General features: G+C 43.1%; 1 protein-coding gene across 1 annotated transcript; it reads right to left on the bottom strand.

Annotated features, from left to right (window-relative positions):
• Positions 1 to 1348: 1348 nt before the first annotated feature.
• Positions 1349 to 24893, bottom strand: LOC123995003 (tyrosine-protein kinase SRK2-like). Its single transcript, XM_046298198.1, has 8 exons — positions 24231 to 24893; positions 16894 to 17015; positions 11569 to 11732; positions 9401 to 9569; positions 5777 to 5935; positions 3465 to 3646; positions 3182 to 3347; positions 1349 to 2865 (listed from the first exon to the last, which is right to left on the bottom strand). Exons 1-8 carry the CDS (start codon positions 24605 to 24607, stop codon positions 2657 to 2659), a joined length of 1548 nt encoding a protein of 515 aa, XP_046154154.1. The 5' UTR covers positions 24608 to 24893; the 3' UTR covers positions 1349 to 2656.
• Between the last annotated feature and the right edge of the window lie 1634 nt (positions 24894 to 26527).

Genomic DNA, 26527 nt, shown 5'->3' with positions numbered 1-26527 from the left:
GGCCTTTGAAAACGGCCTACGTGGCATTTATACGAGCCGAACAGTCATTATGGTGTCAAAAATGGACGTGTAAATAGGATAACTTTGGTCATAACGTCAGTCTTGTCTAAAACGGAGTTTGGAACATCCGTGCGTCACAACGGGTAAATGAAGGTTGGGTTTTGATTAGATTATGTACATTTGCCCACTGATATGGGATGAAAAACTGTCAACACTAATTCGATTTCGTGGATAAAGTCGAGAGCCACGCGTCCTCCGAAACACGACCCTGCCAAGTCGCACTATTTCTTGACACACTGAACAAGACATCCCGGCAGGCCTAACCCGGACGACGCTGGACCAATTTTGCGTCCGGTCTCTGCGACACAGCCCGGGATCGAAGCCGGATCTGTAGTGGCGCCTCTACACCACTGCGGTGCCTTAAACCGCTGTGCCACTCTGGAGGCCCGTTGAAATCGCGTTTTTCCAATGTGCAACAGAAAAACACGTGTCAATCGGATTGTGGCTCTTTAAAACAATGTATTACAAAACATAATATATTAGCGGATTTAGTGTCCCTTGACCGAAACTGTTGGCAACATGTTATCAAATAATTCAAAATTATAATTAAAATGAGCTATTCAGAACAAGGGATGGCATACAATGTTACTGTATATTCATATTATGTATACTGAGCAAAAATATAAACACAACATGCAACAATTTCACTGAGTTACAGTTCATATAAGGAAATCAGTCAACTGAAGTTAATTAGGCCCTAATCTATGGATTTCACATGACTGGGCAGGGGCGCAGGTTTGGGTGGGCATAGGCCCACCCACTTGGGAGCCAGGCCCAGCTAATCAGAATTAGTTTTCCCCCACAAAAAGCCTTCAATACAGACAGAAATACTCCTAAATTTAATCTGTCCAGGTGGCTGGTCTTAGATGATCCCACGGGTGAAGAAGCCGGATATGGAGGTCTTGGGTTTGCGCGGTTACACGTGGTCTGCGGTTGTGAGGCTGGTTGGACGTACTGACACATTTTTTTATATGACGGAGGCGGGTCATGGTAGAGAAATAAATATTAAATTATCTGGCAACAGCTCTGGTGGACATTATTGCAGTCAGCATGCCAATTGCATGCTTCCTCAAAACTTGTGCAGTTTTGTCAACACGACGTCTCGTGACAAAACTGCACATTTTAGTGGACTTTTGTCACCACCACAAGTTGCACCTGTGTAAGGATCATGCTGTTTAATCAGCTTCTTAAAATGCCACACCTGTCAGGCAGATGAATTATCTTGGCAAAGGAGAAATGCTCACTAACAGGGATGTAAACAAACTTGTGCGTACAATTTGAGAGAAGCTGCGTGTGTATGGAACCTTTCAGGGGTCTTTTATTTCAGCTCATGAAGCATGGGACCAACACTTTACATGTTGCATTTATATTTTTTGTTCAGTGTAGATTCTCACCACAGATGACATAAAACAAATTTATACAAACAAACAAAAAAGTCTTATTCTTATGTATCAAACATGACATTCAATTCATCTTTCAATAAACACATTTAAGGAAACAATCTTGTTTTTCTGATAAAGTGTACACTTGCATACAGGTTATGATCTACACATACAAATCAGACATTTTTTAAAAACGTATAAAATATTTTATAAAGTGATTGGTAATTATCAACAAGCACTTGGACAATTCCGGTCTCACCAAATAAGTCCAGTGTCAAAACCTTCCAGTCATTGATCCATGAAAGAGGCATGTTAGAGTGAGAAAGAAGGTGACACAATCCCGCGCAGTGTGGAGAGCAAGCAGTCTGCCCGGTTATTCAATTCAATTCTATGACATACATAGACATTAGGTGAATGTACAATAAGATTTACTCTCGAAATCCTTCCCTTAAAAATCCAATTCTGTCCAGTTGAATCATATCTACTCGTTCTGTGAATATATTATATCAACATTACTCGGTCATTCCAATCTATTCACGAGTGTTCAGTGACATAGTGCCCTCTCTCACCATGCTTCAGAGTGGATCATGCAAAACCAACAAAATACGCCTGATGAATACTTGGCAGCCAACCAGTGGAAGAATGCGGAGTGAATGCAGAACTATTTCGCCAAATCGAGATATCTCCATCAGTCTTACCGGAGAGCAGCTGTTGTTATGAAAGCCCAACCGGGTCACGGACAGAGTTTGTGACTTCATCAAAGAGCACCTAGTGTGTTTAGCAGTCTCAGTATCACCCATTTAAAAGTGCATTAAGTTTGGCGAACAAAATCTGAACTAGTGGGAGTGTCACAGACGACAGTTACAATAGAGGATTATCAGGCATAGTCATGTCGGACTTTCTTTAATGACAATACATGAGCAGCCAAATTAAACCTCCACAAACAATATTTTCTGATCAAACATTATATGGTCCCACGTGTTCGACCGCAAAATATAATCCTGAAAAAAATAGATATTCAACCATAATGTGATCAGGGAGAGGGCAGTTCAGCTATGCTACAATCAATGCTATCTGCATGCTAGATACAAACTGTTGGGAGCATGAAATACCCTTCATATTTGATTATATTACTTGTGGCACAGTGGACATACCCTACTTTCCTCTGCTGACCCATGAGCAGAGCATCATTGATCCCTATATACAGTACAGTACTAATAATGGTTGGCGTCATCGTAGGAGGTCACATCCAGGTCAAAGAAGTCCTCTAGCTTCCACTGTAGGGTCTCAAAGGTGGGTCTGTCGTTCTCATTCTCCTTCCAGCAGTCAGACATGATCTCATACATCACCTTGGGACAGCGTAATGGGTTCGGCATCCTGTAGCCTGTGGGCAGCTTCTGGACCACCTCGTAGTTGGTCATGGCTGGAACAATAACAGGGGACCATAGTTCTGATCTCACACGGTAACACAATCTAACCTGATGCTGTGCATTTAGTGTGGATAAACTATGAACGCTCCCTTGAAATTGCAAGTGGTGTACAAATAGACAGGGTGTCAGGTGTTTTTTTTAACTGTTGACTGTAGTGCATGCTACTCATACAATATTTCTACCCCGCCCACTGACATTATTGTACACTCAAAAATTCCACGGTAGTAAACAACAGGATTAACACTGACTGATTACACCAGCTTTATTTTCCATAGAGTAATACATTAAACATGCATGTAAAAGTCTTACTTGGATAGGGCATCCCACCGAAGGTCATGATCTCATATAGCAGAATGCCGAAGGACCACACGTCAGACTTGATGGTGAACTTGCCGCTGTGGATGGCCTCTGGGGCGGTCCATTTCACAGGGAACTTAGTGCCCTCTTTAGCTTCGTAAACGTTGTCACTCTCCATCTAAAACAACAGGAATAAAATCTGAATCCTCAATACTACATTTTTGACAAACCGTCCCAACTAATAACAAAATATCCCCTTCTCTTGTTTTTCTTACAAAAAGACAGAGATACCCACCATGAAGACTCTGGCGAGGCCAAAGTCAGCCACCTTGCAAATGTTGTTCTCTCCCACCAGAACGTTGCGGGCTGCCAGGTCTCTGTGGATGTAGTTCTGCAGCTCCAGGTAAGCCATCCCAGCAGCCACCTGGGCCGCCATCTCTAGCTGGTCTGAGATTACCAGCTGCGTACCCTTGTCCTCTGTGGAGGAGGAGAGAAGGTAAGTACCATGGTCAGAGAACTGATATTTCATTCTAATGAGTGCTTAAGTCAGATGTTATTGTACAATTTCTAGAATAACAGTGTGCATGCAAAAGTATGACTTTGCAATTCTTTGTAAAAGTTTCTGAAGTTTAGAGTCCCCCCCAAAACAAATTGATAGTAATGGCCGAAAGTCTGAATTTGTGCCTGTGTGTAAGGGCATCTAGTAAAATATAGGAGATGTAAATGCAGACAGTCTCGGGGCCACCAACATCAATTTCACATGGCCACTCCAAGAGGTGACTATCACTCTGACAGGCAATGACACTGCATATTTCACGCTATGGCACAGCATCTCACATTGGGAGAAAAACACAAGGAGTGCTGGCAGTCACCAGGGAGTCCATAACATCAGATCATCTTAAATATACAGTGCATTCGGAAAGTATTCAGACCCCATTTACTTTTTCCACATTCTGTTACATTACAGCCTTATTCTAAAATTGATTAAATAGTTATTTCCCCCTCAATCTACACACAATAACCCATAATGACAAAGTGAACAGTTTTTCTAAAAAAAACTCAGCACTTTGTTGAAGCACCTTAGGCAGAAATTACAGCCTCGACTCTTCTTGGGTATGACGCAACAAGCTTGGCACACCTGTACTTGGGGAGTTTCTCCCATTCTTCTCTGCAGATCCACTCAAGCTCTGTCAGGTTGGATGTGTGCTTAGGGTCTTTGTCCTGTTGGAAGGTGAACCTTCGCCCCAGTCTGAAGTCCTAAGCAGGTTTTCATCAACTCTCTCTGTACTTTGCTTTGTTCATATTTCCCTCTATCCTGACTAGTCTCCCAGTTCCTGCCGCTGAAAAACATCCCCACAGCATGATGCTGCCTCCACCATGCTTCACCGTAGGGATGGTGCCAGGTTTCCTCCATATGTGACACTTGGCATTCAGGCCAAATAGTTTAATCTTGTTTTAATCAGACCAGAGAATCTTGTTCCTCGTGATCTGTGTCTTTAGGTGCCTTTTGGTAAATGCCAAGCAGGCTGTCATGTGCCTTTATCTAAGGAATGGCTTCAGTCTGGCAACTCTACCATAAAGGCCTGATTGGTGGAGTGGTGCAGAGATGGTTGTGCTTCTGGAAGGTTCTCCCATCTCCACAGAGGAACTCTGGAGCTCTGTCAGAGTGACCATTGGGTTCTTGGTCACCTCCCTGACAAAGGCCCTTCTCTCCCGATTGCTCTGTTTGGCTGGGCGGCCAGATCTAGGAAGAGTCTTGGTGGTTCCAAACTCCTTCCATGTAAGAATGATGGAGGCCACTGTGTTCTTGGGAACCTTCAATGCTGCAGAAATGTTTTGGTACCCTTCCCCATGCCTTGACACAATCCTCTCTCGGAGTTCTACGGACAGTTCCTTCAACCTCATGGCTTGGTTTTTGCTTGACATGCACTGTCAACTGTGGGACCTTATATAGACAGGTATGTGCCTTTCCAAATCATGTCCAATCAATTTAATTTATTACAGGTGGACTCAAGGAAACATCTCAAGGATGATCAATGGTAACAGGGATGCCCCGAAGCTCAATTTCGAGTCTCGTAGCAAAGGGTCTGAATACTTATGTAAATAATATTTTTTTGACATTTGCAAAAAAAATAAAAAGACTTTGTCATTATGGGGTATTGTGTGAAGACTGATGAGGACATTTTAAAAAGAAAATTCAATTTTAGAATATGGCTGTACAACAAATTGAGGAAAAAGGGAAGTGGTCTGAACACTTTCTGAATGCATTGGATGTAACTTTCAAACTACTGAAGGATGGCCCGTATGATGCATGTTGCATATTCTTTACAGGCAACTGTATCACACAAAGTGAAGAGGGAGCAAAACTGTAGCTTCTTTTGGTTGTTGCCAAATGTACACTTCATCCAAAACATCCCCTATACACATCACTCAGTTACATAAGTTAAAGAAACGTCTGCACTGTATTTCAACTCTTGCCACAGGCACATTGTTGAGGTGGTGTTCTAATCTAAACGGCCAACAATAACCAGGGTCTGGTCCAGTGAGGAAAGTGCAGTGGTCTAGTATGTAGGTAAGTTACAATGCAATACACTAGTGTGTTCTTACTTCGGAGATAATCCAGCAGACTGCCATTCTTCATGAGCTCTGTGATGATGTAGATGGGTTCCTCCACAGTACACACAGCGTAGAGCTGGATCAGTTTGGGGTGCCGCAGTGTCTTCATGATATGGGCCTCCTGTAGGAAGTCCTTAGCGTCCATGGTGCCTAGGATATCAAGAACATGTATACGTTGTATTGCACTCTAACACGAGCTGGAATTCAAACCATCCTGCAATGTGACAAAAAAGTGTAGTCAAAAACGGGATATTCCTGTGTTTCGTGTAATGAACAAAAATATAAACACAACCATTTCTAAGTTTTTACTGAGTTACAGTTCATATAAGGAAATCAGTCAATTTAAATAAATTCATTAGGATTTCAGATGAGTGAGAATACAGGTATGCATCTGTTGGTCACAGATACCTTAAAAAAAAGGTAGGGGGCCGCCCGAGTGGCACAATGAGTGAGGCGTCACTACAGACCTGAGTTCGATCCCAGGTTGTCACACAACTGGCCATGATGCCGCAATATTGGCCCAGCATCGTCTGGGTTAGGGGAGGGTTTGGCCCGGGGGGGGGGGCCTTACATGGCTCATCTCGCTCTAGCGACTCCTTGTGGCCGGCCGGGTGCCGTCAGTTGAACAGTGTTTCCTCCGTCACACTTCCGGGTTAAGCGTGCGCGTATTAAGAAGCGCGGTTTGACGGGTCATGTTTCGAAGGATGCCTGACTAGACCTTCGCCTCTGCCGAGCCCATTGGGGAGTTGCAGCGATGAGACAAGATCGTAAATATATATCATATACACACACACAGTTGAAGTCGGAAGTTTGCTTACACCTTAGCCAACTACATTTAAACTCAGTTTTTCACAATTCCTGATATTTAATCTGAGTAAAAATTCCAGTCTTAGATCACTTTATTTTAAGAATGTGAAATTGTCAGAATAATAGTAGAGAGAATGATTTATTAAAGCTCTTATTTCTTTCATCACATTCCCAGTGGGTCAGAAGTTTACATACACTAAATTAGTATTTGGGAGCATTGCCTTTAAATTGTTTAACAAGGGTCAAACGTTTCAGGTAGCCTTTCATAAGCTTCCCACAATAAGTTGGGTGAATTTTGGCCCATTCCCCTGACAGAGCTGGTGTAACTGAGTCAGGTTTGTAGGCCTCCTTGCTCGGCAAAAACGCTTCTTTAGTTCTGCCCACAAATTTTCTATGGGATTGAGGTCAGGGCTTTGTGAGGGCCACTCCAATAACTTAACTTTGTTGTCCTTAAGCCATTTTGCCACAACTTTGGAAGTATGCTTGGGGTCATTGTCCATTTTGAAGACCCATTTGCGACCAAGCTTTAACTTCCTGACTGATGTCTTGAGATGTTGCTTCAATATATCCACATAATTTTCTTTCCTTATGACACCATCTATTTTGTGAAGATCACCAGTCCCTCCTGCAGCAAGGCACACCCACAACATGATTCTGCCACCCCCGTGCTTCACGATTGGATGGTGTTTTTCGGCTTGCAAGCCTCCCCCTTTTCCCTCCAAACATAAGGAGGGTCATTATGGCCAAACAGTTCTGTTTTTGTTTCATCAGATCAAAGGACATTTCTCCAAAAAGTACGGCGGTTTTGGAGAAGTGGATTCTTTCTTGCTGAGCAGCGTTTCATGGTTATGTCAATATAGGACTTGTTTTACTGTGGATATAGATACTTTGTACCTGTTTCCTCCAGCATCTTCACAAGGTCCTTTGCTGTTGTTCTGGGATTGATTTGCACTTTTCGCACCAAAGTACGTTCATCTCCAGGAGACAGAATGTGTCTCCTTCCTGAGCAGTATGACGGCTGCGTGGTCCCATAGTGTTTATACTTGCGTACTATTGTTTGTACAGATGAATGTGGTACCTTCAGGCGTTTGGAAATTGCTCTCAAGAATGAACCAGACATGTGGAGGTCTCTAATTTTCTTTCAGAAGTCTTGGCTGATTTCTTTTGATTTTCCCATGATGTCAAGCAAAGAGGCACTGAGTTTGAAGGTAGGCCTTGAAATACATCGAAGTGGTTTACCTCCAATTGACTCAAATTATAACAATTAGCCTATCAGAAGCTTCTAAAGCCATGACATCATTTTCTGGAATTTTCCAAGCTGTTTAAAAGGCACAGTCAACTTAGCGTATGTAAACTTCTGACTCACTGGAATTGTGATACAGTGAATTATAAGTGAAATAATCTGTCTGTAAACAATTCTTGGAAAAATTAGTTGTGTCATGCACAAAGTAGATTTCTGAACCGACTTGCCAAAACTATAGTTTGTTCACAAGAAATTTGTGGAGTAGTTGAAAAACGAGTTTTAATGACTCCAACCTAAGTGTATGTAAACTTCAGCTGTATGTACAGTGCTTTACACACAGGTGGATTGTATTTATCATCATTAGTCATTTAGGTCAACATTGGATCATTCAGAGATCCTCACTGAACTTCTGGAGAGAGTTTGCTGCACTGAAAGTAAAGGGGCTGAATAATTTTGCACGCCCCATTTTTCAGTTTTTGATTTGTTAAAAAAGTTTGAAATATCCGCTAAATGTCATTCCACTTCATGATTGTGTCCCACTTGTTGTTGATTCTTCACAAAAAATACAGTTTTATATCTTTATGTTCGCAAAGTTCAAGGGGGCCGATTACTTTCGCAAGGCACTGTATGTATGTATGTATGTATGTATGTAAATAAAATAAAAAATAAGGTAGGATGTGGATAGGAAAATCAGTCAGTATCTGGTGTGACCACTGGGTGACATTTGACATGTCTGGTGAGTATGCAGGCCATGGCCAGCTTCCAGGAATTGTGTACAGTTCCTTGAGACATGGGGCCGTGAATTATCATGTCGAAACATGAGGTGATGTCGGCGGATGAATGGCACGACAATGGGCCTCAGGATCTCGTCACAGTATCTCTGCAATCAAATTTCCAGCGGTAAAATGCCTGCCCATTATACTCTGTTCACAACGTTGACATCAGTAAACTGCTCCTCCACACAACTCCATACACGTAGTCTGCGGTTGTGAGGCCGGTTGGACGTATTGACAAATTCTCTAAAACGACATTGGTCGAGAAATTAACATTTCATTTTCTGGCAACAGTTTAGGTGGACATTCCTGCAGTCAGCATGCCAATTGCACACTCCCGCAAAACTAGAGACATCTGTGGCATTGTGTTGTGTGACAAAACTGCACATTTTAGAGTGGTCTTTTATTGTCCTTTTAATGTGCATCTGTGTAATGATAATCCTGTTTAATCAGCTTCTTGATATGCCACACTTGTCAGGTGGATGGATTATCTCGGCAAAGGAGAAATGCTCACGAACAGGGATGTAAACTAATTTGTGATAAAGATTGAGAAATAAGCTTTTTGTGCGTATGGCACATATCTGGGCTCTTTAATTTCACCTCATGAAACATGGGACCAACACATTACATGTTGCGTATATTTTTTTGTTCAGTGTATATACAGTACTTAATGATTTGATATTGAGATAAAAACAACTGCATTGGATCAGTAAGGAGATGCAAAATTAAGGATTTGAAATAACGTGATTTTATGGGTTTGAGTCCTGTGTTTGTGTTGTACAGGCTATTTACCAGGTTTGAGGGTCTTAACTGCTACTGCAGTGGTGTCGTTCCAGAGGCCTTCGTGAACCTCTCCAAATTGCCCAGCGCCCAGTTTATTCAGCAGTTTGACAGACGTCCGGTCTATCTCCCAGTGGTCGGCAGTGTTGTAGGACAGACCATGGGTCTGAGGCGCCTCCATCTGACACGAGAGAGATACAACAAATCAGCAGAGACAGAGGAACTGTCCCAAAGTAGAACCTGACACCCTGTTCTCTTTACTGTTCAGGAAAACAACATGACTTTTGTTCTATTTTCCTTGAACGGGTTAATGGTGCTATACATGGTTGACACGGAACAGCATCAGGCTATTGTATTAGGCCCAATATTTGAAGAGGGTTTCTGTGATCTGGATATCTTTAGCAAATTTGCCAGGCACATTAGTTCCATAAAGTGTGTGTACATCAATTCAGATCAAGAGGGCCACTAAACAAATCTGATTTATCTCAATCACATGATACTAGAGGTCGCCGGTACCGATTTTTGGAGGACCAAAAAAGCCGATACCGATTTAAGCGGCCAATTTGTATTTTTTATTTATTTGTAATAATGACAATTACAACAATACTGAATGAACACTTATTTTAACTTAATATAATACATCAATAAAATCAATTTAGCAAAAACAAAGTGTTGGAGAAGAAAGTAAAAGTGCAATATGTGCCATGTAAGAAAGCTAACGTTTAAGTTCCTTGCTCAGAACATGAGAACATATGAAAGCTGGTGGTTCCTTTTAACATGAGTCTTCAATATTCCCAGGTAAGACATTTTAGGTTGTAGTTATTATAGGATTATTTCTCTCTTGACTATTGGATGTTCTTATAGGCACTTTAGTATTGCCAGTGTAACAGTATAGCTTCCGTCCCTCTCCTCACTCCTACCTGGGCTCGAACCAGGAACACAACGACAACAGCCACCCTCGAAGCAGCATTACCCATCGCTCCACAAAAGCCGCGGCCCTTGCAGAGCAAGTGGAACAACCACTCCAAGTCACAGAGCGAGTGACATTTGAAAAGCTATTAGCGCGCACCCCGCTAACTAGCTAGCCATTTCACATCGGTTACACCAGCCTAATCTCGGGAGTTGATAGGCTTGAAGTCATAAACAAATGCTAGCAAACGCACGAAAGTGCTGTTTGAATGAATGCTTACGAGCCTGCTGCTGCCTACCATCGCTCAGTCAGACTGCTCTATCAAATCATAGACTTAGTTATAACATAACACACAGAAATACGAGCCGTAGGTCATTAATATGGTCGAATCCGGAAACTATCATCTCGAAAATAAGACGTTTATTCTTTCAGTGAAATACGGAATTGTTCCGTATTTTATCTAACGGGCGGCATCCATAAGTCTAAATATTCCTGTTACATTGCACAACCTTCAATGTTATGTCATAATTACGTAAAGTTCTGGCAAATTAGGTCGGCCCAAACTGTTGCATATACACTGACTCTGATTGCAATGAACGCAAGAGAAGTGACACAATTTCACCTGGTTAATATTGCCTGCTAACCTGGATTTCTTATCTAAATATGCAGGTTTAAAAATATATACTTTGGATGTATTGATTTTAAGAAAGGCATTGATGTTTATGGTTAGGTACAGATTGGAGCAACGATACGCACCGCATCGATTATATGCAACGCAGGACACGCTAGATAAACTAGTAATATCATCAACCATGTGTAGTTAACTAGTGATTATGATTGATTGATTGTTTTTTATAAGATAAGTTTATGCTAGCTGGCAACTTACCTTGGCTTCCTGCATTCGCCTAACAGGCAGTCTCCTCGTGGAGTGCAATGAGAAGCAGGTGGTTAGAGCGTTGGACTAGTTAACTGTAAGGTTGCAAGATTGAATCCCCCGAGCTGACAAGGTAAAGATCTGTCGTTCTGCCCCTGAACGAGGCAGTTAACCCACCGCGCCTAGGCCGTCATTGAAAATAAGAATGTGTTCTTAACTGACTTGCCTAGTTAAATAAATAAATAAATAAATTGCCCAATTCGGTGTCCAAAAATACCGATTTCCGATTGTTATGAAAACTTGAAATCGGCCCTAATTAAATCGGCCATTCCGATTTAATCGGTCGCCCTCTACACGGTACAGTAGTTAACAAAGAAAGTCAACGGAACACCATACCTTTTTACATGGTTCAAGCAGCCGTACACAGAGACCATCCTCCTGTTTTGAGTAGTGTTCCACCAACTCCCTCAGAGTTAGGAAGTTCTTGGACGTCGACACGTAGTAGCCTCCAGAGTCCATCTTCCTTACTTTGTAGTGCTTCACTTTGCACTGGTCCAGTACTGAAAGATGCATACAAAAGCATAAGGGCAGAACACTACAAAGTGTGAATGAAGACAGTAGAATCAACCCTGGCCATGAAAATGTGTGCAGAAGAGTAAATAAATGGGGAAAGTATCATGGTAAAAATCTGTTTATATGGCCATTATGGAATAATGGGCTGCCTACATGAAAACATTATTTTTTGGTGATTTGTCTCATTGTACTGAAGACGCTCAGAAATTCCAAATCCACAGTAACAGAAAGATGCCGAGACTCAATTCCAAACCCCAAAAATATTGATTGCAAAGTTAAACAAACCATACAACTATGTACAAGGACTACTTTGAAAGATTTCCCTGAAAACTTAAGAACATATTTACTTGAAGATCAGAGGAAATGTAAAGTTTGGTTAACCGAATAACAGGAAAATCTCCCTGAGTTTATTTTCGGTGACCACGTTTTCCAAAAACTCTTAAATATCTGAATTAAGATCCAAAGATGTCGGCAGAAGGAATGTGGTGTCAGTTATGACAGAGTTTGAAAAAAAGAAAACTACAAAAACTAAAATGCTGTTGTATTTTGGGTTATTGAACTAGAGTAATTGAAGTGAACTAGCACCCGCTAACAGAATGACGTCATGGGTCCCTGATTTATACTATACAGAAATGCATCATTACGAATGTCATTCTCCTCATGGTGATGTAACCCCTAGTACACAAAGGTAGAAAAAATGTAATATCCTCTTTTACATTTTTATGTATTATTCTACACACGGGCTATTTTTCTAATGAGCTCAAACAAGACCAAATTTGGTTGGTCCTTACCAAATCTGTACCAACCATAGACATGTATGTTTCGCAAGTTTGGACAGCACAGTAGAATGGAGTACAGTAGAGTTCAGTAAAGTACAGTTCAGTAAATTATACTGTGCTCTACTCTTGTACTAAACTCTACTGCCCTACTGTATACACTACTTATCTGTACTGTGCTGCCCAAACTTAGAAAACAGACACTTATGATTGGTTCAAATTTGGACTGACCAAATTTCAACTACTTTTTAACATCCATGGATGTCCGGTGTCAGTGTTCAGTGGGTGAGAAGGCTGGTTACAGTAAATGGGAAGATATTAATCCAGTTTAAAAATAATAAATATACAACAACAAAAAGTTAAAACAAAACAACTGATTGTATCTTATGAAAGAGAAAAGAAACAGGGAGAAATCTATTTTTAAAGCTGATCTTGTTTAATTTATTTATTTTTAAAAATGGGGGGGGGGAGAGAGGGGGCTCATGGGTAAGTGTCAGTAAGAACAGGCAGAGTTGACTAACTGGAGAGACGGTCACCACTGATAAATCCATGATAATCGAAAACTTCAACAAGCATTTCTCAACGGCTGGCCATGCCTTCCTCCTGGCTACTCCAACCTCGGCCAACAGCTCCGCCCCCGACCCCCCCCACAGCTACTCGCCCAAGCAAAACCTGGACCCATACAAATCAGCTAGGCTTGACAATCTGGACCCTCTATTTCTGAAACTATCCGCCGCCATTGTCGCAACCCCTTGGTTTACCGGCCTGTTCAATCTCTCTTTCGTATCGTCTGAGATCCCCAAGGATTGGAAAGCTGCCACGGTCATCCCCCTCTTCAAAGAGGGAGACACCCTGGACACAAACTGTTACAGACCTATATCTATCCTGCCCTGCCTATCTAAGGTCTTCGAAATCCAAGTTAACAAACAGATCACTGACCATCTCGAATCCCACCGTACCTTCTCTGCTGTGGAATCCGGTTTCCGATCTGGTCACGGGTGCACCTCAGCCACGCTCAAGATACTAAACGATATCATAACCGCCATCGATAAAAGACAGTACTGTGCAGCCGTCTTCATCGACCTGGCCAAGACTTTCGACTCTGTCAATCACCATATTCTTATCGGCAGACACAGTAGCCTCGGTTTTTCTAATCACTGCCTTGCATGGTTCACCAACTACTTTGCAGACAGAGTTCAGTGTGTCAAATCGGAGGGCATGTTGTCCGGTCCTCTGGCAGTCTCTATGGGGGTACCACAGGGTTCAATTCTCGGGCCGACTCTTTTCTCTGTATATATCAATGATGTCGCTCTTGCTGCGGGTGATTCCCTGATCCACCTCTACGCAGACGACACCATTCTGTATACTTCTGGCCCTTCCTTGGACACTGTGCTATCTAACCTCCAAACGAGCTTCAATGCCATACAACACTCCTTCCGTGGCCTCCAACTGCTCTTAAACGCGAGTAAAACCAAATGCATGCTTATTAACCGTTCGCTGCCTGCACCCGCACGCCCGACTAGCATCACCACCCTGGATGGTTCCGACCTAGAATATGTGGACATCTATAAGTACCTAGGTGTCTGGCTAGACTGTAAACTCTCCTTCCAGGCTCATATCAAACATCTCCAATCCAAAATCAAATCTAGAGTCGGCTTTCTATTCCGCAACAAAGCCTCCTTCACTCACGCCGCCAAACTTACCCTAGTAAAACTGACTATCCTACCAATCCTCGACTTCAGTGATGTCATCTACAAGATAGCTTCCAATACTCTACTCAACAAACTAGATGCAGTTTATCACAGTGCCATCTGTTTTGTTACTAAAGCACCTTATACCACCCACCACTGCGACCTGTATGCTCTAGTCGGCTGGCCCTCGCTACATATTCGTCGCCAGACCCACTGGCTCCAGGTCATCTACAAGTCCATGCTAGGTAAAGCTCCGCCTTATCTCAGTTCACTGGTCACGGTGGCAACACCCACCCGTAGAACACGCGCTCCAGCAGGTATTACTCACAGATCATCCCTAAAGCCAACACCTCATTTGGCCGCCTTTCCTTCCAGTTCTCTGCTGCCTGTGACTGGAACGAATTGCAAAAATCACTGAAGTTGGAGACTTTTATTTCCCTCACCAACTTTAAACATCTGCTATCTAGGCAGCTAACCGATCGCTGCAGCTGTACATAGTCCATCTGTAAATAGCCCACCCAATTTTCCTACCTCATCCCCATACTGTTTTTATTTATTTACTTCTCTGCTCTTTTGCACACCAGTATCTCTACTTGCACATGATCATCTGATCATTTATCACTCCAGTGTTAATCTGCTAAATTGTAATTATTCACTCCTATGGCCTATTTATTGCCTACCTCCTCATGCCTTTTGCACACAATGTACATAAACTCTTTCTACTGTGTTAATGACATGTTTATTGTTTACTCCATGTGTGTTGTTGTCTGTTCACACTGCTATGCTTTATCTTGACCAGGTCGCAGTTGTAAATGAGAACTTGTTCTCAACTAGCCTACCTGGTTAAATAAAGGTGAAATAAGAATTAAAAAAGAGAGGGAGAGTGACAGGGAGAGAGAAAGAGCGACATGGAGAGAGAAAGAGAGAAGAGCGACAAAGAGAGAAGGAGGGGTTGCCCAGACTGTTTTCACACTTTTGCTTTGACCAACACACCACAGAAAGAGAAAGAAAACAGTGAAAACAGGACAGTAGCAGGCGACCCAACTTTGGTTTGACAACTATGAATTCCCGTTGTAGCCAATTCAGTGGCAAGCATTCTATTACCGATTTGGTCAAATAATTATATGTTTTAAGCACTTAAATCAAACCACATTGTTATTAGTAAAAACATTAACTAATTGCTAGGTCTACCCCTTGTTACTTATGTAAACTTTCATTATCCTCCCTCCTCATGAGGAAGAGGAATTAGAAAATATCTTAAAGATATGTGGGCTTTTGGTAACAGAATTACAAGACAATGACAATACTCAATATTTTTTTTTTACTTACAGAAGGCAAATAATTTATACAAAACCAGAGCTCCTGAGTGACGCAGCGGTCTAAGGCACTGCATGAGGTGTCACTACAGTCCCTGGTTTGAATCCAGGCTGTATCACATTCGGCCGTGATTGGGAGTCCCATAGGGCCGCGCACAATTGGCCCAGCGTTGTCCAGGTTTGGCTGGGGTAGGCCGTCAATGTAAATAAGCATTTGGTTCTTAACTGACTTGCCTAGTTAAATAAAAGGTTAAATTAATCATATCAATCTTGATATTAGTTGGCAGGTGTCTTTACTTCAATGTGTTTTTATGCATTTCTAATACCTTTTAAGAATTTTTCTGCTAGATGTTTAAGACCCCTTTTCCATTTGTTTTACCAGAAATCAAAATATTTTCTTATTCCTAATTTCTAGGATAGAAAAAGGTTGAAGAATGTATATATGCATTAATAACATAAAAAATAAACTCTCAGCCTTCATTTGACACCAAATTTCATGTGCTCCAACTACTTTATATATTAGTTAGTGCTCATGGGGCTTTTTACATTCAAACGCAAATGACTATTATTATGACTATTATTTTATTATATGACTATTATATTATATGACTATTATATTATATGACTATTTTATTATATGACTATTTTATTATATGACTATTTTATTATATTTTATTATATGACTATTTTATTATATGACTATTTTATTATATGACTATTATATTATATGACTATTTTATTATATGACTATTTTATTATATGACTATTATATTATATGACTATTATTATATGGCTATTATTAACATGAACAGTGCATTGTTAGATAACACCACTGAACTTTCCTGTAATCAGGTTACTATGAGACTATTGCATTTGTCGTGACTAAGTCTACACACCACTGTAAATGTATACGCAAGGGACTTTTTCCTTCCGACAGAAAAGGCCAGCCAGACTCATGTGGCCCTCAACTGATGTTATCAAAGTCTCCTTTTGAGAAGTAGAGGTCTCCCTATTTGTTTAACTTCATGACCTTGAACCATCAAACACTTCAGTGCACTATGGGAGGCTGTGATTTACCCAGAGTGAGGCGGGGATTGTTCAGGAACGAAGAAACAACTCGAGTTATTTGTGCATCGAGTTCCCTCCTCGTACCGGGATCACACGGAAATAGGCTGATCGAAAAAATAAAACCACAAAATACAATCCTGAACAATAGAGCGAAGACACAAAATGTGTCAAACATCACAGTCATTCAAAACCTGTTCCAAGAGCATATTGTGAGAGCACATATTTGGTGGGGGGACAGATCTGAGCTTTAGTCTCTTGCAGACGCGACAAGTACAAGACGACAACGCTGAGACTTACCTGAGAGTGAGAGCTCGCCTTTCTGACTCTCACATTGTCTGATGAGAAAGGCTCCATGCTGGTTCCCCTCAGACAGAAGCAGCTTCTCAGCATCCACTCTCTTGGTGTCTGCAAAGTACCACCTGTATAGCAGAACAGGAGGAAACAACAGTCAACCCCAGCATCATAGATATTCACTGGCACTGCACAGTGATATTTACTTGGTGGGTAGGTACATTAAGGCGTTCACCTGGCTTAGGGTTTTTACCAATACATCAAACAGATCTATATGATTGATACTATAGGCATCCACTGTACTATAGGCATCCACTGATCAAGTTCATTAGTTTATGTACACTATGAGACCGTGATACTTCAGTCAAACAAGTCCTGAATACCAAGACAAAACCCTCAAGGTTTCACAGGATGTATCACAACCGGCCGTGATTGGGAGTCCCATCGGGCCCAGCGTCGTCCGGGTTTGGCCGGTGTAGGCAGTCATCGTAAATAAGAATGTGTTCTTAACTGACTTGCCTAGTTAAATAAAGGCTCAATTTTAAACAATTATACATTCCCACAGACAGTGTGTTGAGAAATGCAAAAAACTAGACTGCAGCTTAACTAAAACCAGTTTCATGGGGATGATCACCAGGACAATACCTGAGCCACACCCAAGATAAAATTACTGACTTTGTTCAGAAGATGGACCCCTCATTAGTTAAATATTTGTTATATATATATATAAATATATATTTTTTTTAAATATTTTTTTACATATGAAACACTTTGAATTGTACGTGTTATGCAGGTGAATGAGGACCCAAAAGCGACTTGGCGAAAACAGAGTCTTTAATCCAGTTTAAGGAAATAGCAATACTCCTAGACAAATCGGAGCGGTAAATCAAGCATAAGAAACAATTTCACTCGTAATCACGAGAACTGACTGGAGACTCGATAATGAACTGCAGGTTGCCTCGGGAAGGCACTTGACCGTAGCAGACTCAGACACCTGCTCACCACGCAGCATCTGAGGGAAACACGACACGACAGGGCGATACAAAGACACAGCACGGTGAACAGTATACAAGGATCCGACAGGACAGAAACGGAAAACAAGGGGAGAAATAGGGACTCTAATCAGGGGAAAAGATAGGGAACAGGTGTGGGAAGACTAAATGATTGATTAGGGGAATAGGAACAGCTGGGAGCAGGAACGGAACGATAGAGAGAAGAGAGAGAGAGAGGGAGAGAGAAAAAAAGGGAACGAACCTAAAAAGACCAGCAGGGGAAAACGAACAGAAGGAAAAGCAAAATGACAAGACAATATAAGACAAAACATGACAGTACCCCCCACTCACCGAGCGCCTCCTGGCGCACTCGAGGAGGAATCCTGGCGGCAACGGAGGAAATCATCAATCAGTGAACGGTCCAGCACGTCCCGAGACGGAACCCAACTCCTCTCCTCAGGACCGTAACCCTCCCAATCCACTAAGTATTGGTGACCCCGTCCCCGAGAACGCATGTCCATGATCCTACGTACCTTGTAAATAGGTGCGCTCTCGACAAGGACGGGAGGGGGAGGGAAGACGAACGGGGTGCGAAGAAAGGGCTTGACACAGGAGACATGGAAGACAGGATGGACGCGACGAAGATGTCGCGGAAGAAGCAGTCGCACAGCGACAGGATTGACGACCTGGGAGACACGGAACGGACCAATGAACCGCGGAGTCAACTTACGAGAAGCTGTCGTAAGAGGAAGGTTGCGAGTGGAAAGCCACACTCTCTGGCCGCAACAATACCTTGGACTCTTAATCCTACGTTTATTGGCGGCTCTCACAGTCTGTGCCCTGTAACGGCAAAGTGCAGACCTCACCCTCCTCCAGGTGCGCTCACAACGTTGGACAAACGCTTGAGCGGAGGGAACGCTGGACTCTGCAAGCTGGGATGAGAACAGAGGAGGCTGGTAACCCAGACTACTCTGAAACGGAGATAACCCGGTAGCAGACGAAGGAAGCGAGTTGTGAGCGTATTCTGCCCAGGGGAGCTGTTCTGCCCAAGACGCAGGGTTTCTGAAAGAAAGGCTGCGTAGTATGCGACCAATCGTCTGATTGGCCCTCTCTGCTTGACCGTTAGACTGGGGATGAAACCCGGAAGAGAGACTGACGGACGCACCAATCAAACGACAGAACTCCCTCCAAAACTGTGACATGAATTGCGGACCTCTGTCTGAAACGGCGTCTAACGGGAGGCCATGAATTCTGAACACATTCTCGATGATGATTTGTGCCGTCTCCTTAGCGGAAGGAAGTTTAGCGAGAGGAATGAAATGTGCCGCCTTAGAGAACCTATCGACAACCGTAAGAATCACAGTCTTCCCCGCAGACAAAGGCAGACCGGTAATGAAGTCTAGGGCGATGTGAGACCATGGTCGAGAAGGAATGGGGAGCGGTCTGAGACGACCGGCAGGAGGAGAGTTACCTGACTTAGTCTGCGCGCAGTCCGAACAAGCAGCCACGAAACTCCTGAGTCGGCCACCAAAAGCGCTGGCGAATAGAAGCAAGAGTGCCTCGAACACCGGGATGACCAGCTAACTTGGCAGAGTGAGCCCACTGAAGAACAGCCAGACGAGTGGAAACAGGAACGAAAAGAAGGTTACTAGGACAAGCGCGCGGCGACGCAGTGTGCGTGAGTGCTTGCTTAACCTGTCTTTCAATTCCCCAGACTGTCAACCCGACAACACGCCCATAAGGAAGAATCCCCTCGGGATCAGTAGAAGCCACAGAAGAACTAAAAAGACGGGATAAGGCATCAGGCTTGGTGTTCTTGCTACCCGGACGGTAAGAAATCACAAACTCGAAACGAGCGAAAAATAACGCCCAACGAGCTTGACGAGCATTAAGTCGTTTGGCAGAACGGATGTACTCAAGGTTCTTATGGTCTGTCCAAACGACAAAGGAACGGTCGCCCCCTCCAACCACTGTCGCCATTCGCCTAGGGCTAAGCGGATGGCGAGCAGTTCGCGGTTACCCACATCATAGTTGCGTTCAGATGGCGACAGGCGATGAGAAAAATAAGCGCAAGGATGAACCTTATCGTCAGACTGGAAGCGCTGGGATAGAATGGCTCCCACGCCTACCTCTGAAGCGTCAACCTCGACAATGAATTGTCTAGTGACGTCAGGAGTAACGAGGATAGGAGCGGACGTAAAACGTTCTTTTAGAAGATCAAAAGCTCCCTGGGCGGAACCGGACCACTTAAAACACGTCTTGACAGAAGTAAGAGCTGTGAGAGGGGCAGCAACTTGACCGAAATTACGAATGAAACGCCGATAGAAATTAGCGAAACCTAGAAAGCGCTGCAACTCGACACGTGACCTTGGAACGGGTCACTCACTGACAGCTTGGACCTTAGCGGAATCCATCTGAATGCCTTCAGCGGAAATAACGGAACCGAGAAAAGTAACGGAGGAGACATGAAAAGAGCACTTCTCAGCCTTCACGTAGAGACAATTCTCTAAAAGGCGCTGGAGAACACGTCGAACGTGCTGAACATGAATCTCGAGTGACGGTGAAAAAATCAGGATATCGTCAAGGTAGACAAAAACAAAGATGTTCAGCATGTCTCTCAGAACATCATTAACTAATGCCTGAAAAACAGCTGGCGCATTGGCGAGACCAAACGGCAGAACCCGGTACTCAAAATGCCCTAACGGAGTGTTAAACGCCGTTTTCCACTCGTCCCCCTCTCTGATGCGCACGAGATGGTAAGCGTTACGAAGGTCCAACTTAGTAAAGCACCTGGCTCCCTGCAGAATCTCGAAGGCTGATGACATAAGGGGAAGCGGATAACGATTCTTAACCGTTATGTCATTCAGCCCTCGATAATCCACGCAGGGGCGTAGAGTACCGTCCTTTTTCTTAACAAAAAAAACCCCGCCCTGGCCGGAGAGGAAGAAGGCACTATGGTACCGGCGTCAAGAGACACAGACAAATAATCCTCGAGAGCCTTACGTTCGGGAGCCGACAGAGAGTATAGTCTACCCCGAGGAGGAGTGGTCCCCGGAAGGAGATCAATACTACAATCATACGACCGGTGAGGAGGAAGGGAGTTGGCTCGGGACCGACTGAAGACCGTGCGCAGATCATGATATTCCTCCGGCACTCCTGTCAAATCGCCAGGTTCCTCCTGAGAAGTGGGGACAGAAGAAATGGGAGGGATGGCAGACATTAAACACTTCACATGACAAGAAACGTTCCAGGATAGGATAGAATTACTAGACCAATTAATAGAAGGATTATGACATACTAGCCAGGGATGACCCAAAACAACAGGTGTAAAAGGTGAACGAAAAATCAAAAAAGAAATAGTCTCACTGTGGTTACCAGATACTGTGAGGGTTAAAGGTAGTGTCTCAAATCTGATACTGGGAAGATGACTACCATCTAAGGCGAACATGGGCGTAGGCTTGTCTAACTGTCTGAAAGGAATGTCATGTTTCCGAGCCCATGCTTCGTCCATGAAACAACCCTCAGCCCCAGAGTCTATCAAGGCACTGCATGTAGCACCCGAACCGGTCCAGCGTAGATGGACCGACATAGTAGTACAGGATCTAGATGGAGAGACCTGAGTAGTAGCGCTCACCAGTAGCCCTCCGCTTACTGATGAGCTCTGGCTTTACTGGACATGAATTGACAAAATGTCCATCAAATCCGCAATAGAGGCACAGGCGGTTGGTGATCCTCCGTTCCCTCTCCTTAGTCGAGATGCGAATACCTCCCAGCTGCATGGGCTCAGTCTCTGAGCCAGAGGAGGGAGATGGTTGCGATGCGGAGCAGGGAAACACCGTTGACGCGAGCTCTCTTCCACGAGCTTGGTGACGAAGATCTACCCGTCGTTCTATGCGGATGGCGAGAGCAATCAAAGAGTCCACACTGGAAGGAACCTCCCGGGAGAGAATCTCATCTTTAACCACTGCGTGGAGTCCCTCCAGAAAACGAGCGAGCAGCGCCGGCTCGTTCCAGTCACTAGAGGCAGCAAGAGTGCGAAACTCTATAGAGTAATCCGTTATGGATCGATCACCTTGGCATAGGGAAGCCAGGGCCCTAGAAGCCTCCCTACCAAAAACTGAACGGTCAAAAACCCGAATCATCTCCTCTTTAAAGTTCTGGTAATTGTTTGAACAATCAGCCCTTGCCTCCCAGATAGCTGTGCCCCACTCTCGAGCCCGGCCAGTAAGGAGTGAAATGACGTAAGCAACCCGAGCTCTCTCTCTAGAGTATGTGTTGGGTTGGAGAGAGAACACAATATCACACTGGGTGAGAAAGGAGCGGCACTCCTTGGGCTGCCCGGAGTAGCAAGGTGGGTTATTAACCCTAGGTTCCGGAGGCTCGGCAGACCAGGAAGTAACAGGTGGCACGAGACGAAGACTCTGGAACTGTCCAGAGAGGTCGGAAACCTGAGCGGCCAGGTTCTCCATGGCATGACGAGCAGCAGACAATTCCTGCTCGTGTCTGCCGAGCATGGCTCCTTGGATCTCGACGGCAGTGTTACGAGCGTCTGTAGTCGCTGGGTCCATTCTGTGGTCGGATCCTTCTGTTATGCAGGTGAATGAGGACCCAAAAGCGACTTGGCGAAAACAGAGTCTTTAATCCAGTTTAAGGAAATAGCAATACTCCTAGACAAATCGGAGCGGTAAATCAAGCATAAGAAACAATTTCACTCTAAATCACGAGAACTGACTGGAGACTCGATAATGAACTGCAGGTTGCCTCGGGAAGGCACTTGACCGTAGCAGACTCAGACACCTGCTTACCACGCAGCATCTGAGGGAAACACGACACGACAGGGCGATACAAAGACACAGCACGGTGAACAGTATACAAGGATCCGACAGGACAGAAACGGAAAACAAGGGGAGAAATAGGGACTCTAATCAGGGGAAAAGATAGGGAACAGGTGTGGGAAGACTAAATGATTGATTAGGGGAATAGGAACAGCTGGGAGCAGGAACGGAACGATAGAGAGAAGAGAGAGAGAGAGGGAGAGAGAAAAAAGGGAACGAACCTAAAAAGACCAGCAGGGGGGAAAACGAACAGAAGGAAAAGCAAAATGACAAGACAATATAAGACAAAACATGACAGTACGTCTCACTGGCATTGATAAACTGAAGAAAATGTGTGGTTAGTTGTTTTTAATAGGGTATGATAAGATTCATTATTTCCATAATTATTGAACAGCCCATTTCTGAATTGGTACCTGTTCCATTATTTCAAAGCATGACCCAAACATTACTTTTGACAAAGATACTCAAGCCTGTTCGAGTTTGGTCAAAGTTCAGTTAAACTCTACGCCATGTCATGCCAAGTGCAATTTCCTTGCTTAACCGGTTTCTTTCTTTATTTAAACAGTGCACTTGTATGTGTATTGACCCTACAAACGGTTGTCAAAATGTAAACACAGCTACATGTACATTGAATCTCTTTACAGTTGAATCACTTTTACATTTGTATTTTCATCTGATCTGGATAATTATTAACTCATTCATTGTACTTCCTTGTCATTGACAATCATTAACTTGTTTGACCAATCACTTAGGTCGAGATACATGGAACGGCGCCGATAGTGTGGCATTTGCCTATTGACTTAATCTGTTCGCAATATGGAAAGTTGGCATGCATTAAACCAAACACTAGCGCTTTGTAATTTTCAAAACAATGGCATTACTGTAGCCTATGTCAACTATTGGTTAGTTGTGTGTCGTGTGTTTCTTTGAGAGCAGTCACTCAAATCTGAGGCCTCATCAAGGACTAGGTTAGGAGGAAGTGCTGGGAATCCATAAAGCACTTACAGTATTGTGACTCATCATATTTTAATTGGGATAATAAACATTCAACACCAGATTGCACCAAGGCTACATAGAACATGCTCATTCTCATAAACTGAGAATGTATACAAATATTTGCGAGATCCTCCTTGGAATGGTCCAGTGGTGTAGGGATACCAACAGGTCAGCTTTGATGGTTAATCAAATGAGCACAACAGTCCCCTCCTAAAACGATGATTATGTGATCAGTGGAATCAGGGGTAAAGCAGCTCTGGAACATGCCTCAAGTGTGTGAGAGTCTTTTCTGCTTTACTCTGGCCTCAAATTGCCCAATAATAAGTAAAGGTTATAAGGGACGTAGAATGAATTTTAATAGGCTACTCTATTTTCTGTAGTCCATTTTGTTCTTCGCCTCTTTGAATGAAGCCACCATTCTTCAAACCTGACCTGGTGCTGTTCTAGTCTAGTCTATACAGTAGCATATATCAACTATTTCAATAGAATCATTTTAAATTGATATTGGTAGGCTACTTACGGCTCCGCATCCAGGCTCTCCACAGGCGCCACATAATTGGCTGGAATGTAACCCTTCTTGGCAGCTGAAAGTCCAGTGAGTGCTTTTGCATACCACCAATCACCAGCACCTTTGTCTAGAGCGTCTAACTTGTCCCCAGCATTGAAACTCAAGTCCTCCACGGTTCGCGCAGCATAATCATAGAGGGCGATATAAACGTAGCCAGGTCTCCCAAGGGGTATTGGTGGCAAAGCCCTGTCGGTGGGATGCTCCACATGAATGTTTTTGATCACCACGATTTCGCTGTTCTCCTTCCCCGGCTCTGATTCTGACAGCGGTTTATTAAAACACGGGAAAACAGTCGGACAACACCACAAGCACCTACCTAGAATGTCCATTGCGAATACTCACTGGTTTATCATACTAAACCATGTTGTGATCAAATAAAATGTTAGCCGTCCCTTTTTGGCGTTTATATTCCACTTCGGTTAGAACGAATTTCATATCATGGATTGGATCCTAAAATGTTTCACTCATTCCAGAAACGTCTTGTCAACCCTGGTCTTTGGACTGGAATAGCACAAAAACACCCTGACCAACAGTAAAATAAAGCGATTTATTGCACGAGGCCAACAGTCACCATGTTTCCTGGTTAGCCTACTTTAATTTCTCAATCTGCTGCTGAGGAGACCTGTGTGCACTTTGAGCGCAACCCGCAATGGGTGTTTACTTCCATTGCACCGCCTGCAGTGCAATAATAGCGTACCTGTATCCAGTGGCGGTTCTAGACCATTTCAACTGGGGGGGGGGGGGGCAAGCTGGGGCCAGTTGTACTGTTAGAGGGGCCAGTTACATTAGACGTTATTGTTGTCATATCGTTTTCTTCATTGCATTGCAGGCATTAGCAGGAAAAAGACCATGTTCATAATCATTCAACAATGTATTTGCATTTAATAATGAATGTAAAAAAAAATAATGATAGCAAAAATTAGTTATGTAAAAATTATTGCATACTCCACATGTAGGGGGGCCTCAAGGGGGTCCAAAATTGTTGTCATAGGAGCACTGCCCCCCCCCCCCCCCCTCCCCATGTATAAGGTTTATCTCTGAATATTGGGAAATTGAATTATTTGTGTTGAAAAGATGTGACTTAAACTCCGTATGTAACGATGTGATCACATGTCTTGGTATTAAAGTTAGCAAAGATCAGAAAGAAAGGGACAACTTAAATGTCTCTCCTTTTTTAGAGGACATTGGAAAGAGATTTAACTCCTGGTTATTAAGAGATCTTTCTTTATCTGGACGTGTACTTTTATCACAGTCTGAAGGTCCAGATGAGTTTATACCTCCCATGCCTTGGATGTTCCTCTGTCAGTAACTAAAATGGTTGATACTAAATGATTTAACTTCACATGGGGGAATAAACCTCATTATTTAAGAAAAGCACCCAAAGTGAGGGAGGGCTGAATGCTCTGGATTTTAAAACCTCTAATATAATATTTACGATTAAAAGGATACAAAACTAAGCTTGCAAATGTTCATAAACAAGTACTTCTAACTTGGAACCTCATGTACAAACACAATTTAGGTATACAATCTGGAATAATAAAGACATAAAATACAAAAACAAGTCTTTGTTTTTCCAGAACTGGTTTGACAACAACATTATTTGGGTGAAACAATTATTGAATAATGATGGACAACTGTATGATTATCCAGCATTTATGAGAACACACAATGTTACATTCACTCCTGAGGAGTATCAAATTGTTATTAGAGCTTTCCCTAAAAAGGTGCTATTCTTCTTTTAGGAGAATATAACAATACTCCAAGTGCAACTGTTGATGATTTTGTAGCCTCAATACAATTAGAAGGAATTGAGATTTTAAACTATAAATGTAATAACATGTATATAAGGAAACTGTGTCAATATGTTACAATTGCCTCTGCTAAAATGTCTAACAAATGTAGCCCTGGGACAAGTGAACTGGAACAAGATTTCATTGTTATCTGGTAAATATTGTATATCTAATAAGGTGAAAGAAGTATTATACAAACTCATTCATAGAATCCACCCTGTAAAGACCTTTATTATTGTCACGCCTTGGTCATTGTATTTTGTGTTTTTGTTATATGTTTGGGTAGGCCAGGGTGTGACATGGGTTTATATGTTGTTTTTCGTATTGGGGTTTGTAGTATTTGGGATCGCGGCTGATTAGGGGTGTTGTATAGGCTTGGCTGCTTGAGGCGATTCTCAATCAGAGTCAGGTGATTCTCGTTGTCTCTGATTGGGAACCGTATTTAGGGAGCCTGAGTTT

This window comes from Oncorhynchus gorbuscha, linkage group LG14, assembly GCF_021184085.1.
Source record: "Oncorhynchus gorbuscha isolate QuinsamMale2020 ecotype Even-year linkage group LG14, OgorEven_v1.0, whole genome shotgun sequence".
NCBI classification, from domain to species: Eukaryota; Metazoa; Chordata; class Actinopteri; order Salmoniformes; family Salmonidae; genus Oncorhynchus; species Oncorhynchus gorbuscha.
The sequence above is the reverse complement of the archived record's forward strand: the minus strand, read 5'-3'. Positions and strand labels throughout refer to the sequence as shown.

Excerpts from the sequence above, each read along its gene's own strand:
- LOC123995003 (XM_046298198.1), bottom strand. The coding sequence starts at position 24,607 with ATGGACATTCTAGGTAGGTGCTTGTGGTGTTGTCCGACTGTTTTCCCG. Across the intron at positions 9,570-11,568 it reads TGCTTGAACCATGTAAAAAG|ATGGAGGCGCCTCAGACCCA; the intron begins GTATGGTGTTCC and ends CTCTCGTGTCAG. Across the intron at positions 3,348-3,464 it reads GCCTCGCCAGAGTCTTCATG|ATGGAGAGTGACAACGTTTA; the intron begins GTGGGTATCTCT and ends CTGTTGTTTTAG.